The sequence below is a fragment of the Leptonotus elevatus genome, chromosome 3, assembly GCF_054856555.1.
Source record: "Leptonotus elevatus isolate MCC_2025b chromosome 3, RoL_Lele_1.0, whole genome shotgun sequence".
Taxonomy (NCBI): Eukaryota; Metazoa; Chordata; class Actinopteri; order Syngnathiformes; family Syngnathidae; genus Leptonotus; species Leptonotus elevatus.
In genome coordinates this window covers 22,925,832-22,939,864 of record NC_141241.1, presented here as the reverse complement: position 1 = coordinate 22,939,864, position 14,033 = coordinate 22,925,832, and the positions used below count along the sequence as shown (strand labels likewise).

At 40.8% G+C, this 14,033-nt stretch overlaps 1 protein-coding gene across 2 annotated transcripts; it reads right to left on the bottom strand.

Annotated features, from left to right (window-relative positions):
* Positions 1–2,258: 2,258 nt before the first annotated feature.
* Positions 2,259–13,182, bottom strand: paqr5b (progestin and adipoQ receptor family member Vb). 2 transcript variants are annotated; one of them, XM_086072229.1, is made up of 8 exons: positions 13,045–13,182; positions 11,498–11,625; positions 10,508–10,713; positions 8,747–8,873; positions 8,349–8,393; positions 7,779–7,875; positions 4,678–4,822; positions 2,259–3,118 (listed from the first exon to the last, which is right to left on the bottom strand). In XM_086072229.1, exons 1-8 carry the CDS (start codon positions 13,096–13,098, stop codon positions 2,862–2,864), a joined length of 1,059 nt encoding a protein of 352 aa, XP_085928355.1. In that variant the 5' UTR covers positions 13,099–13,182; the 3' UTR covers positions 2,259–2,861. The 2 variants fall into 2 exon arrangements, with proteins under 2 accessions (XP_085928355.1, XP_085928356.1); XM_086072230.1 differs by lacking the exon at positions 8,349–8,393.
* Positions 13,183–14,033: the final 851 nt, after the last annotated feature.

The window sequence follows — 14,033 nt, the reverse complement described above, 5'->3', positions numbered from 1 at the left end:
TTCCGCCTCTTGGCCATCCATACGCTGCTCTTTGTTTGGCCAAAGGTTTTCATCCATGTCGCAGCTGATATTTTCCCTTGCAATGCTGCGAGGGGAAAAAACGGTCTGAATGTCTCAACCGTCCTCTACACTGATTCCCTGTGATATGCTTGACTAATTTTGACAATTGAACAGATGATTTTGCATAATATGACTTACACACAGAAATCCCGATGACATGTTTTGGAGAGGACAGCCATTAGACTGAAAAACAACTAATCCAGTTAGGTCAGCAAGATCTATCCATTTGGAAAATGTGCTAAAAGTGGGCACATTGTGCTAACTGTAGGCTAAATGTGCACAACCATTTGCACAGATCCACTGAGACAATTGAGACATGTACTAAGACATTGGCAATTTGATGAAAGTCAATGAGAAATGCCATTCAGTTGAGACCAATTGTCGGGTCGTTTTGGAATTTGTCCATGGTATTTTGAAAATGTCATCTTGGTTTCAAGAAATGTGCCAAACCTATAGAGATAAACTGTAATACAGTATTGCGGTAGTGAATGTGGAATATGAGTTAAGCAGCAAAATGCAGCATTTATTTTATCAACATAAGAAGGCGGCCATTTTGCCACTTGAAAATGACATCATTGTTGGTCAGGTCTCAGGCAACAACCAATCAGAACTCAACTTCGGAAAACAGGTGAGCTGTGATTGGTCAATGCCTTCGCCCTGAGCAACTGTGATGTCATCTTCAGTCAACAGCAAATGGCAAAATGGCCACCCCCCTGAGTTGGATCAAAACGTCTGCATTTTGCATTATTAATCAGAATGTCATGTTTAGACTAGTGAGGTCACATAGAGCATATTATAGACATTTTTCACAAAACCCGTAAGTTAAGTGATCGTTGTGTGCTCCAATTTCCGGTGTCGTTCACAGCGATTGTAACAATAGTGGGTTGGGGGATTGTCTGCTGGAATCCAATGCATTTAAAAGGAGAACGCATATTAGAAGACAAACATGCAAATGTTTAGTTATTGGTAATGCACTTCCCCATTTGTCCATGAGGTGGCAGCCCCAAATCAAGATGTGGACTCACCCAATGTGCTCTTGCAGATGTAGTTCAACTGTCTGTCACATTTAAGGCCGTTCAAGAAACCATTGGACAACATTTCAACACAGAATTCCTCATATTGGTTGTTTGGCTACCCAGAATCCCGGAACCTGCAACAAACGAGCTTTCACACAGAGCTGGTGGTACCAAAGAGCCGCAGCAGACAAAAGCCAATTGGCCGCCAGTGTTCACCCACAATTCATCCACGCGGGCGCCAGTGGCAAACACTTGCAAGTGACAACTCAGTACTAAATCAACTTTTATTTGCTGATATGGTGTCTACTAATGCTGTCTACATGACCTGGTCATTACGTTGACATTTTTGTGCATATTTGCTGAAAGCTTGAATTTGGGACAAAAAAACATGTGTTTGGTGCCATCTTAAGGTTAAACACTGAGATAAACACAATTTGGCTGTTTGTGTCCTCTTATTACAAGTTATAAACTACGTCACTTGTGGTCGTGATGTCGTCGCCCCCGCCACCCACCGGCTCAGTCTCGTACACGCCTCCTTAAACGCCTTCTTAGTGAGTTGCTGCTGTCAATCACAGTAAGACCAACCCTCTTCACATTCGCAACCCAATGGTCATCCAGGCAACACTGAGCGCAGATTTCAAATCTTAGTGACCAAGATTGCTGTGTTGCATAGCAACGGTTGCTAAGCAAAGCAAACCTTGGCAACCGGCAGCAAAGAAGCAATTACCACGAGTTGTTATGACTTTATACTTTTATTTATATTCACTCCTAAAATGGTACAAAAGATTATGATAAAGCACTAAATTGGTAATTTCCATGTTTGATGTTAATTAAATACCTTTTTTACTTTTTTTCTTTTACAATTATCTGAAAATATCCTGTTCAAGTCATCACCTGCCTTTTGTGAAAATACTATGGTTCATATAAAGTAACAATGGCATAGATATGTTAACACAATAGAAGTAAAAAAAATAAAAAATAAAAAAATAAAAATAAACAAGCAGTATGTATACAACAAAGTGAACTGTGTGTTCGCTACTCTGCCCGGGAGACCATGTTAGTATGTGTGAGTGAATGTAGCGGGGGAAAATGACACACACATAGTGTATTTTGATTAAAAGCTACAGTTTATGACAGCAAATAACCACATAAAGTTTTACTTATTAAAAAAATATATCAAAAAACGTTACACAAATAAGCTTTAATTTCGAATAAATAAACATAGCCTACATTTTAAAAATGTTCAGGCAAAAAAAAAAATCAGTGTAAAATTCCATAGGTTGTTTACAAGCACAATACAGATGAAAGCGTCGAGATTAAAAGCAGTAAACAAAACACTGTATGACAGTGATATTTTCACTTTTTGCTCACTTAATCGTTTCAAGCTCTTCAATAACTATCCCCATGTGTGGATCATCATCAGAGAATGCAGAAAATCTAATTTAGTTCACTAACTCGACATACTTTGGCACTTTGCCGTTATGGGTTTTAAGAAATAAATATTGTTATGTATTTGGATGTAGCACGTATTTTCATTGTGTTTATGTAACATACACAGATCATCAATTTGCATCACATCCAACAGCAGTCATCACAGTAATTAAAGGCTAACTATCACTATCTTTTCAGTGCGAATGGAATCTTGTGAATCACATGGACAGCTCATCAGTTTCCCAAAAAACAACAACAACAAAAAACACGTTACGTAGCCTACTCTACATAACAATAGACGTTGGTTTATCCAAATACCAGCTTGGAGTTCTGTGCCATACCACAAGCCAAAAGTCAGTGTGGCTTTTCTTGTCTCTTATGTTTCTTTTGCTGACCGATTGGTGCGGAAAGGAGAGGTAGGCTGAAGATGAGGATGATGATCAGGTTGGCCGGTAGACAAAGTAGTGTTACACCCAACGAGTTGGCAAAGGTGATAGGTAGGGAGTGGTCGAGAAGCCAGGAACGTCGCAATACCATGTCTTGCTCAACGGCCATCATTTGGAAGTGGGTGCCAAGGATGCCAAAGACATGGAAAAGTTGATGACTGTGACCTGCAGAGGGAGGCATAACACAGTTACAGTTTTTAGCAGTTGTTTACACACTGAAATGAACATTTTCACACTGTAGCTGTGTATGGTAAGAAATCAATACGTTCCGTCTGCAGCATCACTTGCTTGCTTGGTAAGTTTATAATATTTGTGTATTTTCTTTGTATAATAAATGTTGTAGGTTTGTCATTATCTTTTTTTTTTTAATCTAATTGATCCCATAGGCCTACATAAAAATGCTCAGCAAAAAAAGTCTAGCACATGCTATTTCCTGAAATAGGGGTTTTTACAAATGTGTTTTGTATTGATCACAGTCGTGTGTGACTGGTTTCTGATCATTTAAAGACTGTTAGTGAGATGACAACAAACAGCATTTTATTTTTATTTTTTTATAAATGTGTGTATAAGTGAATGTGGGGATTGTCCACTACCACTTGTGGCTACTGACTGTTGTTTAATTTTGACTTTTTGTTAAAAAACAAACAAAAAAGAAGGCGAAGAAAGAAAGACACACACACACATTCCATACAGTTCAGTAGTTCACCGTATAATTTTATGCTGTCACGTACGTTGTGTTACGTGAAGTTATGCCGAATATTTATGAATGAAGAAAGCTATCTAGTTTTATACTCGAGTAAATTGTGTTTTACCATTCACGACCTGTGCTTCCAAAGGGTTTGCCATCGTAGAGTGACGTCTTATTGTAGTCTGTCGGTGAAGTCGGGGTACTTTTTTTTCCCGACTTCGCAAGTGGAATTTCCGAGTTCAAGGGGGCGTTCCCTTACACACTTCCTGGTTTGAACTCGGAAAATTCCGACTTCCGACCCTCCTCGAATGCAGCATTAGTACATGGCTCAGGTGTAATAAACACATTGCCCCCTAGAGTTTAGAGGTAAAAACTAAACAAACATGGGGCTCCTACAGTGCTTATATTTTGACTGAAGTGTGTCATTTGTGAAACAATGTAGGAGTTACACAATTTTAGTGTGGTGTTTTGATAGTTGTGAAAATAAAATAAAAAAAGTATCCCTGTTTTCCAAATTGTGGGTAAATACATTGCAAACAGTTGAAAAATATACATATTGTTAACCTTTTCATCAAAAATCATTGTATTTTATAGGAGTGTCAAAATTAATTGATTAATCAAGAACTAACTAGTTGATCATCAAATTAACCAACAACTATTTTAAATGGAGAGTAAAGAGCCTCTGATTGCAGCCTCTCAACAGTAATTATTCTCAGATTTCTGTAGTCTTTCATGAAAGCAGGCTGATTGGGAAAATGTTTAAAAGTAAAATACAATTTTATCTGACTATCTAATTAATTTATTGAATAATCGCTAGAATACTAAATTTTCTGAACCCCTGATCCTTACTGTTTTAAATGTCAATCAGTTGTTACTTATATTGACTGAGCAGTTTCTGTTTGTTATAGTTAATGTTGAATAATTCAACCCAAGGATTACATTTGCTTGAACTTGGTTTTCATGCATGAGACAAAAGGCAATTCTCAACTTAGTCTGCCCCAAGAATGAAACAATTGTCATCTCAGATTGGACTCACCAAAATAGTCGAAGCTGCCAGGCGCCAGGCGCTCAGGTAAATGCGTTGCAAACAGGAAGCCAGTGAGAAGAGCCAATGCAATGTGGGTGTAGTGGAAGACATTGGCGTCGTTATCTGTGCAGCCTTCCCCTTCACATAGGAACAGCTGGGAAAGAGTGCACTATGGTAAATATAATCAACTTGTTTGAAGGTGTATCACTGCAGCAGCTGGAAATATTTATTTTAGTCTTAGTAATACTATACTTTGTTACATGTAGTTTAATATGGGGTTCCATGAGTGCCAAAAATATGTCTTTGCGCCTTTGTCTTATATATGGGTATCATATGTCTGTGTCTATCGGCGTGGGACGGAACATATGTCTGTGTCTATTGAACGTTGAACTGTCCTTGTGTCCATGCTAGGTGTATATGTACGTGCCTATGATAGGCGTATATGCTAGTGCATATGCTAGGTGAATATGCTACGTGTATATGCTACGTGTCTATACTAGGTTAGGGTGACCAAATATGTCCTCTTTAGGGAGGACAGACCATTTTCTTACGTCCTGTTCGGGCGTTCGGGATTTTTATAAATTCATGAAAATGTCCGGGTGCATTGCTTCACTAATAGGAGGTGAAGTACACTATGTAACTGCGACTGGTACCGCAATTTCAAGGCCTGGGCAAGTGCCCTCTTTTTTGGGAAATGGGAATATGATCACCGTATGCTAGGTGTATATGCTATGCGCATATGCTACGTGTCTATGCTAAGTATAGAGGATTCGAGGACGGCATGCTACACCAGCTCCATTAATCTGGAAGCTACAGTACCAGTATGGGCGTCGCTGCCGGTGCCACCGCGGTACCAATAAAGCATAACCACGTTGTCGAAACGGCACACCCAGAGGACACAAGGTAACAAGTAGCAATGACATTGTCCAACAACAGGTAGCATATACAACTAGCATAGACACGTAGCATATACAACTAGCATATAAACCTATTATGAACATATAGCATATGCACTAGCATATACGCCTATCATAGGCATGTACATATACACCTAGCATGGACACAAGGACATCAACATTCGATAGACACAGACACATGTCACGTCACACACCCATAGACATAAGACACAGGCGCAAAGACATCTTTTTGGTACTCATGGAACCTTGTTGTTTTACACCACTTATTCAATAAAACTAACCCGCCCCCCTCTTTATGTGCGTGCTGAAAGACTGTGCTGCGGAGCTGGCAGACGTCTTCACCTCTATCTACAACACCTCGCTGTCCAGCTCACTGGTCCCTGCCTGCTCTAAATCAGCTACAATTGTTCCTCTTCCAAAGCAGTCCAAGGTCACATGTCTGAATGACTACAGACCTGTTTTTCTCACCTCCATCCCTGCCAAATGCCTGGAGAGACTGGTTATCAAACACATTAAAGCTGCCCTACCACCATCATTGGACCCGCACCAATTTGCATACAGAACGAACCGGTCAACTGAGGACGGCATTGCCACGGTGCTGCATGTACTTTTAGAGCACCTGGAGCTTAAAAACAACTATGCATGGCTCCTCTTTGTGGACTATAGCTCTGCCTTTAACACCGTCCGGCCATTCAAACTACGGTCCAAGCTCCACCAAATGGGACTCAACACCCCCCTGTGCAATTGGACTGTGGACTTTTTAACCAATCGCACGCAGAGTGACAGAGCGGGCAAAAATACCTCCTCCACCCTTGTCATCAACACTGGGGCCCCTCAAGGGTGTGTTCTGAGCCCTCTGCGTTACACCCTGTACACTCATGACTGCTCTGCCTCCTCTCCGTCCAACCTCATCATCAAGTTTGCCGATGACACCACCGTGCTCGGACTCATCTTCAATGACAATGAGGCAAACTATAGGAGAGAGGTGCAAGATCTGTAGTCATGGTGCCACAACAACAACTTGGCTCTAAACACCAAAAAGACCAAGGAGATTACGGTGGATTTCCATAGGAAAAAATAAATCAACCATCAACCTCTCTCTATAGGCAACGATGTGGTGGAGAGGAGAAGAAGCTTCCATTTCCTGGGGTTAACAATGACTGAGGACCTGTCCTGGGGTGATCACATTTCCACAGCGGTGGGCAAGGCACAACTATTTGAGGAAGCTGAGAAGCGCTCACATTCCCAGATCTCTGATGGTGAACTTTTACAACTGTGCCATCAGAAGCATTCTAACATATGGATTCTTAGTGTGGTTCTCTAGCTGCACTCAGGCTGACCAGCAGGCTCTACAGCGGGTGGTGAAAGCTGCTGGGAGAATCATTGGAACGACCCCGTGAGAGTGCGCAACATCATACGGGACCAGCACCATCCGGCTCACCACCTTTTCCACCTGCTGCCCTCAGGGAGAAGGTACAGGTCCATACGGGCCAGAACATCAAGACTGCCCAACAGTTTGTATCCACAGGCTGTGAGATTACTGAACTCTGCTCCTCTTCCCTCTCTGCCTCCCCTTTATGGACAATAAAATCATCCAACAACAACAATAACTTTGAACCGGTTTGCATTGTTGCAGAATGTCACTACTCCCTTTTCCCATCCCTTCTTACTCAACGTTTGACGACCATAATATTTGATTAAATGATCCGGTTTTGCACTGATACACAATGTCCTTTTCAGCTATGTGAATATTTGCTCTGCACTTTATTCATGACAAGACCTTAAGTTGCGCTTAGTCTTTGTTGTACTATGTCCTATGTCGAATGTTTACTCTGGGTTATTTTATGGGGTTTTATTTTGTGGGATTTTGCACTTTACCAACTCTGCTGTATGGATGCTCCAAATGAAGTTTGGTTGTTCCTTTGTGACAATGACAATAAATATTCTGAATACTGAAACTCCGCACAGGATGGGCTGGCACTGTTTTACAGTGCCAACCAATGGACTACTGTGCTGAGCATGGCAAAGTCCCATGTTAGCCATACATGTATCATTTTATGAATGGCGCATTGAGTAGAAATTGAAGAACTAGATGTGCAAGGGAACCACTAAATTTAATTCAGTTTATTATTATTATTTTTAATTATTTTGCTATTTTGGACCCGCACGTGAGCAATACAAGTGTGGCCCTACCCTGTAAAAGAGAGGAATGCTGTCAAACAAGCAAGGGTAGGCAAATGCAAGAAGACGGAGCGCTTTGCTGAACCGTGGACTCTGACACTCAGGGAATCTGAAATAAATGAAAATAAATCATGTTCAAATAGTCTAGCTTTTTGCATGGCCTTACAGTTTATAAATGCATAAATTTACAACAGTGAAATACATGTGGAGTACATGAGTATGCTTGGGGGCTGAATTTTTAAAAAGATATTGTCGCCATAACAGTTTACATTATATAATATTCACCCTCCGATACAAGCTTTTTCTGTCACACTTTTTGTTACTTTCAAATGGGACAATGCAAAAAGTTTTGACTTAATTCAAGTCAGGAGGTTTCTGTAAAACAAGTTTTGCCTCTGTTTATTGTTCCAACCACTTTCAGCTGAAACTACAAATGCAGTTAATCGCTGTTTGGGGTTGCTCTTGCTCTACTTATAACAAGAAAAGATTGTCTAAAGGTGAAAGACAATGACACAATCCCAGAGGTGGAAAACTGACATCTTTTTGGACACAATGCAATAAAGGGAAGTGTAAAATTTTTACCTCTTTACAACGTCATGATTATTATGAAGAAATGGTGATCCAAGCCTGGCAAAATACATCAACAGATGGGAGGAGTGGAAAAAAAATCATCTGATAACAGGATCTACTATCCACAACTCAAGTGTGCTTAGTACTTTAATGTGATGATTTACATACACAATATAACAGCCTGAATTTAGATGTTGCCTTTGCAGCTCGCCGGTATGAACGACTTCCCTAAATCCTGTATTTTCTTCACTCAATAGAATAATTATGCGTACTGCGTAATTGCCACTAACAGTTAACAGATACTGTAGCTGCCATCCCAATTCACAAGGTAATAGCTGGTGTGTTGCCAAGCATGTCATGCCCCTCCCAAAGAGATAACAGTAAGATTTGCAATGCATTTCTTACCATACCTGGAGTAGCAGGACAAGCCGGTGCATATGATGGAGTTAAGCAGAGCAACAGGAATAAAGCAATGGTGGAAGATGCTGTTTATCCACTTGTCTGGGAACACGTAAGCTGAATACGTAACCGCAGTACCTGAAATGCAGCACATTTGTTTTGGAAACTTCACTTTCAACGGTTTGAGTCACAACTGTAAATTATTCTCTGATGTTTTATTCATCAGTATCTGGGTACGGTAGATCAAGTAGTGTACATAATAAGAAAATTAAAAAAATGCACCCATTAACATGGTTTGGTTACTTTTAGGGATGGGCGTGTGCTAATACGAGGTATCAGTACTGGACTGATACCCAGCCTTATTTCAAGCTATCGGTACTCGCGACTGCCATTTTACAATGAGGAACTATAAATTAGAAAAATAGAAAATTGCCATGATTTCATGCAATTTTAAGAAAAATGCTGGATATCATTCGGCTTCATCTATCCTTCCGTCCTTCCTTTAGTCTTTCCTCTGGTCTCTTGAGGTCTCCCTAATTTGTTGAAATTGAGATGTTTCTGGGGTTGGTGAAAGATTCTGGTTTTGTAATTCTAGCTGGTAGGTGGTGTCTGGTTGGTGTTGGATTTAACTTTGTTTCATCTTTCTTTTCTTTGATCCTTCCTCTGGTCTCCTGACAACTTCACGACTCTGGCGGGTCTCTGTATTATCCAGTTAAGGTGTAGGGTATGGGATTTTTATAAGGTTTCAGGTGAATTAATGAGCACAAACTCAGACTTATGCACGCACGTGCACGAAAAAATTAATAAATATCAGAGAGTGATGAAGATGACATGTTGATTCGGGCAGACTGCCAAATGAATAATACTAAGCTTTCAAAAAACGAAACCGAAAAAAAACATGGCTTGGTTACTTTTAGGGATGGGCAAATGTACCACATATCGTGCAATTTTAAGGAAAATGAAAAATTGGGATATTATATGTAGGGCTTTCTTGAAAATTTTCTGTCATTGTTTTTTTGGGGGGGAAATTTCACGTATCAAAAATACCAGTGGTATCGGCACTAGGTATCGATATTGGTGACTAATCAATAGTTCAGTACTGGTATCTGCCTGGAAAAAAAAGTAGTATCGAAACATCCGTATTTACTTAAAACCATAAAACAATTCTAATAATGTTTGTGTATACACAGTGAACAACCGAAACAGAATAATCATCTGAAAAGGTCAAATGCAGAGCAAAAATTCAGTTTTGATTGAGACTTGAGAAAAGTTAATCTAACAACATGTTTAACATAATACATGACTCCAGACTACCCCCCGAATCATAGTGACCCCAAACCTGAATTTGTAGGGGTGCATGATGAAAATAGATCTGTCTAAAACCTCTCCTTGTTCCATACATCCATTTTCTTAACCGCTTGTCCTCACAAGGGTCGCAGGCACCCTGAACTAGTTGCCAGCAATTTGCATATTACTGATAAATGGGCTGAAGTATGGAGCAGGAAATTGTCAAAAAAAAAAAAACTTCAATACTAATAATTTAAAAAAACAAACAGCAAATGTGTTAATGGTTGCACATGTGCGAGTAGATGAAAAATGTACTTCCACTGTCTCAAATTTTAAGGGCAAAATGCCTCCATATAGGGGCAGTTTGGAACCCTGTCATAAATACAATAAGGTTGGCAGTGGTGTCCAACCATATTGCATCATAGCAAAAGCTAGATTGTTATTGACCTATGAGTGTATTGCAATGATGTGCACACAACACTCACCCAGGCTGTAGAGACTTAAGGCTCCATAATCAAAATAAAAGCACATGTGTCGCACCCGCGCTGACATGCTGTTGAAGGTGTGAGCGCAGCTCGATGCCAGTGGATATATGCAGGTGGAAATGCTTAAAACCACCAGAGGCCAGGTGAACTGGTGCTGCCATGCAGTTTGGATCAGCACCATGCTTACAAGTTTCCATAGGAAATACCTGCAGGGAAGAACAATTGGATTCAGTCATTCAAACACATTTTCATCCTTTTGGCTCCAGCAGAATCAAATTCAGACCATTGCATAATTATGATCATAAGTAATGCAAAGAAAAAAAAACTACATTAAAAATAATAGGAAGTGACAGGTTTTTTTAAACTACTATATGGACAAATATATGCAATGCTACAAAAAGTAAAATAATAATAATAATAATAATAATAATAATAATAATGCTTGTAGAATGATAATGAAATCATTCTATTCTATTCTCCTGTCTATTGTTAAACTCAAGGCTGCAGGTAATGTGTTGCCAGGGAACATTTGTGAGTCTGTTGTAGGCCTGGCACACACTTTGTAGGAGGCATAACAAAAAAATAAAATAAAAATAATTGTTTTTATGTTACCTAAAAAAAAGAAAAAAAGAAAGTCTATTTTATTTATTTATTTGTAGTAGTAATAGATTACAAAATATGACAGAATACATAATACATTATAACGTCAATATACCCACTAGTGAGTGAGTTGGAAAAACAACCTTTTTTTTGTGTGTAATAAAGCTTTATTGGTCTAAATTTAGCACTCAATGCAGCTGACATTCCAACAGGCTTTTAAATAGTTTAGTATCATATTAGGCAAAAGAAAAAAGTTTCAGCTGCCAAATACAAAACACAGTAATTTATTGTATTTTGATGTTAAAATAGAGCATGAAAGCATGTAAGAGTAAAAATGTCAAACACACAATGAGCGCAGGCACATGTCAAAAAGATGTTGCAGGTGCTTACCAGGTGGGCAAAAAGTGAGTCCAAATGTTAAGGGTCTCATTGGTCAGCTGAAAGAGACTCAAAATGCAGTCTGTGGCTGAGCTGTGCGGGTTACGGTAGCCGGAGATAATGCTGTGCTCATGGAAATCCTCAGCAAGGCAAAAGAAAAATCAATTAGTATGTGGTGGGAAAATATTTACAAAAACAAGATTTTCAAGTCACTCCTAAAACTTACAGAAGCTACCAGGGAGCTACTGTTTGTGGGGGGCTCCTAAAAACTGCTCCAATAGGCCAAAAGGACCATCTAATGATGATTTGATGATGACCTATTAATTAAAAAGAAAAATACCAACTAATAATAATAATAGCCATCAATTTTTAAAGCAACCTGTCCTCATCATGGTTGCGACTGAGCTGGAGCATGTCTCAGTTGACTTTGGGTGAGAGGCTGGATACACCCTGGACTTGTTGCCATACCAAAGAAAAATAAATTGATACATTAAAAAAAAAACATCCACAGATGATGTGGCGCTGTTGGCTTCTTCAAGCCGTGACCTCCAAAGCCGTGACCTCCAAATCCGAGACCATGGTCCTCAGTCGGAAAAGGGTGGAGTGCCCTCTGCGGGTCGGGGATGAGGTCCTGCCCCAAGTGGAGGAGTTCAAGTATCTTGGGGTCTTGTTCACGAGTGAGGGTAGGTTAGAGCGGGAGATCGACAGACGGATCGGTGCAGCGTCTGCAGTGATGCGGACGCTGTATCGGTCCGTTGTGGTGAAGAAGGAGCTGAGCCGAAAGGCGAAGCTCTCGATTTACCGGTCGATCTACGTTCCTGCCCTCACCTATGGTCACGAGCTGTGGGTCGTGACCGAAAGAACAAGATCCCGGATACAAGCGGCCGAAATGAGTTTCCTCCGCAGGGTAGCCGGGCTCTCCCTTAGAGATAGGGTAAGAAGCTCGGTCATTCGGGAGGGACTCAGCGTCGAGCCGCTACTCCTCCACGTTGAGAGGAACCAGTTGAGGTGGCTGGGGCATCTGGTTCGGATGCCTCCTGGGCGCCTCCCTGGGGAGGTGTTCCGGGCATGTCCTACCGGCAGGAGGCCCCGGGGACGACCCAGGACACGCTGGAGAGACTACGTCTCACGGCTGGCCTGGGAACGCCTTGGGATCCCATCGGAGGAGCTGGCTGAAGTGGCTGGGGAGAGGGAAGTCTGGGCTTCCCTGCTAAAGCTGCTGCCCCCGCGACCCGACCCCGGATAAGCGGAATTGAAGACGGAACGGAACGGAACATCCACAGAAGCTTTTTGCAAGAAAATATTTGTTGAGGAAAACTTTGCACTTTCACTTAAAGTGCAATAAATCACGGTTGCACAGCCTTCAGCCCAGTTAGAATTTTTTCTAGTCTTGGTACATTCGGTTTCTACTGAGCCATTAACTTGAAATAAAACCATATTTGAAATACAGATATACCTCAAATGAAACCATTGTTGCTTTTTAGTTACTTTGAAGTGATGACAGAGCACTGTCGATTTCCCAACCATCTATGTTGCAATGAAAGATACAGCAAACTTACTTTGGGCACTTGATTGATGGTGACGAGCCTTGGTAATTTCATGAGGCTGAGCATGCTTACTGCAAAGTGTCTGCATGCGAGTGAGCTGACTTGAGACTGCCGGCGGGGTGTGCCTCGTATCTTTATAAGCGTTGTGTTGCCATGCCGTCCCATCGGAATCCTCCCTTCACCACCCCAGCCCACACCCTTTCAAACCCAGCGAGAATATCCAGTATACCTGTGGCACTCCCTCCTCTAGTTTCTCCTCCTCCTATCTTCATACTACTCACAGAGAGACAAACAGAAAGTCAAAACAGATCACAACATTGTGACACACATCGACAAGAGGTGTTCAACAGTTGACATTAAAAGTTTGATCGTGTTGAAAGATGCGCCAACAAGGCATAAATGACTTTAATACAAAGTAAGTTTCAGGTCGTGTGAGAGGCCATGGGAAGGTAAACACAGCGACTTCCTTGCTGACATGCCACCATCTGTCTTCTTCAGACAAGACAAGGAGAGATGGACTATCCTGACCAGAACTCCCGGGCCTGTCACCTGCTTTTTACTAATGAGAATGCTCACTGTTGCCCCCCCCCCCCAAAAAAGCAACACTTCTTGTTTGAAATTTCTCTGAAAGAAGACATTGCATGACATTTCTGTTTTAATTGATTTGATGTATTGCCATTCTGGTATTTTACTTTTTTATTTATTGATAACGTGTGACCTGCTGAAGTCAGAAGCTATTATGAAACAAACTGGCTTGGTTCAAACCCAATAATCAAGTTAATGTTTTATCCCAAAAGTTGATGGAAAACCTACTTATTAATACCTTACTACTTTAGTATTTGTCTTATGCTACGTGACTAGCAACACAATATCAAGTCCACAAGCATGTATGCAAAAAAATTGCCTGTTGTAATATTGAGAACTAAAGTCTTGGAAGTTGGACTGCTGTGTTTTTGTTTGAAACTACAAACAAACACAACGTTAACAACTAATTTGAGCGC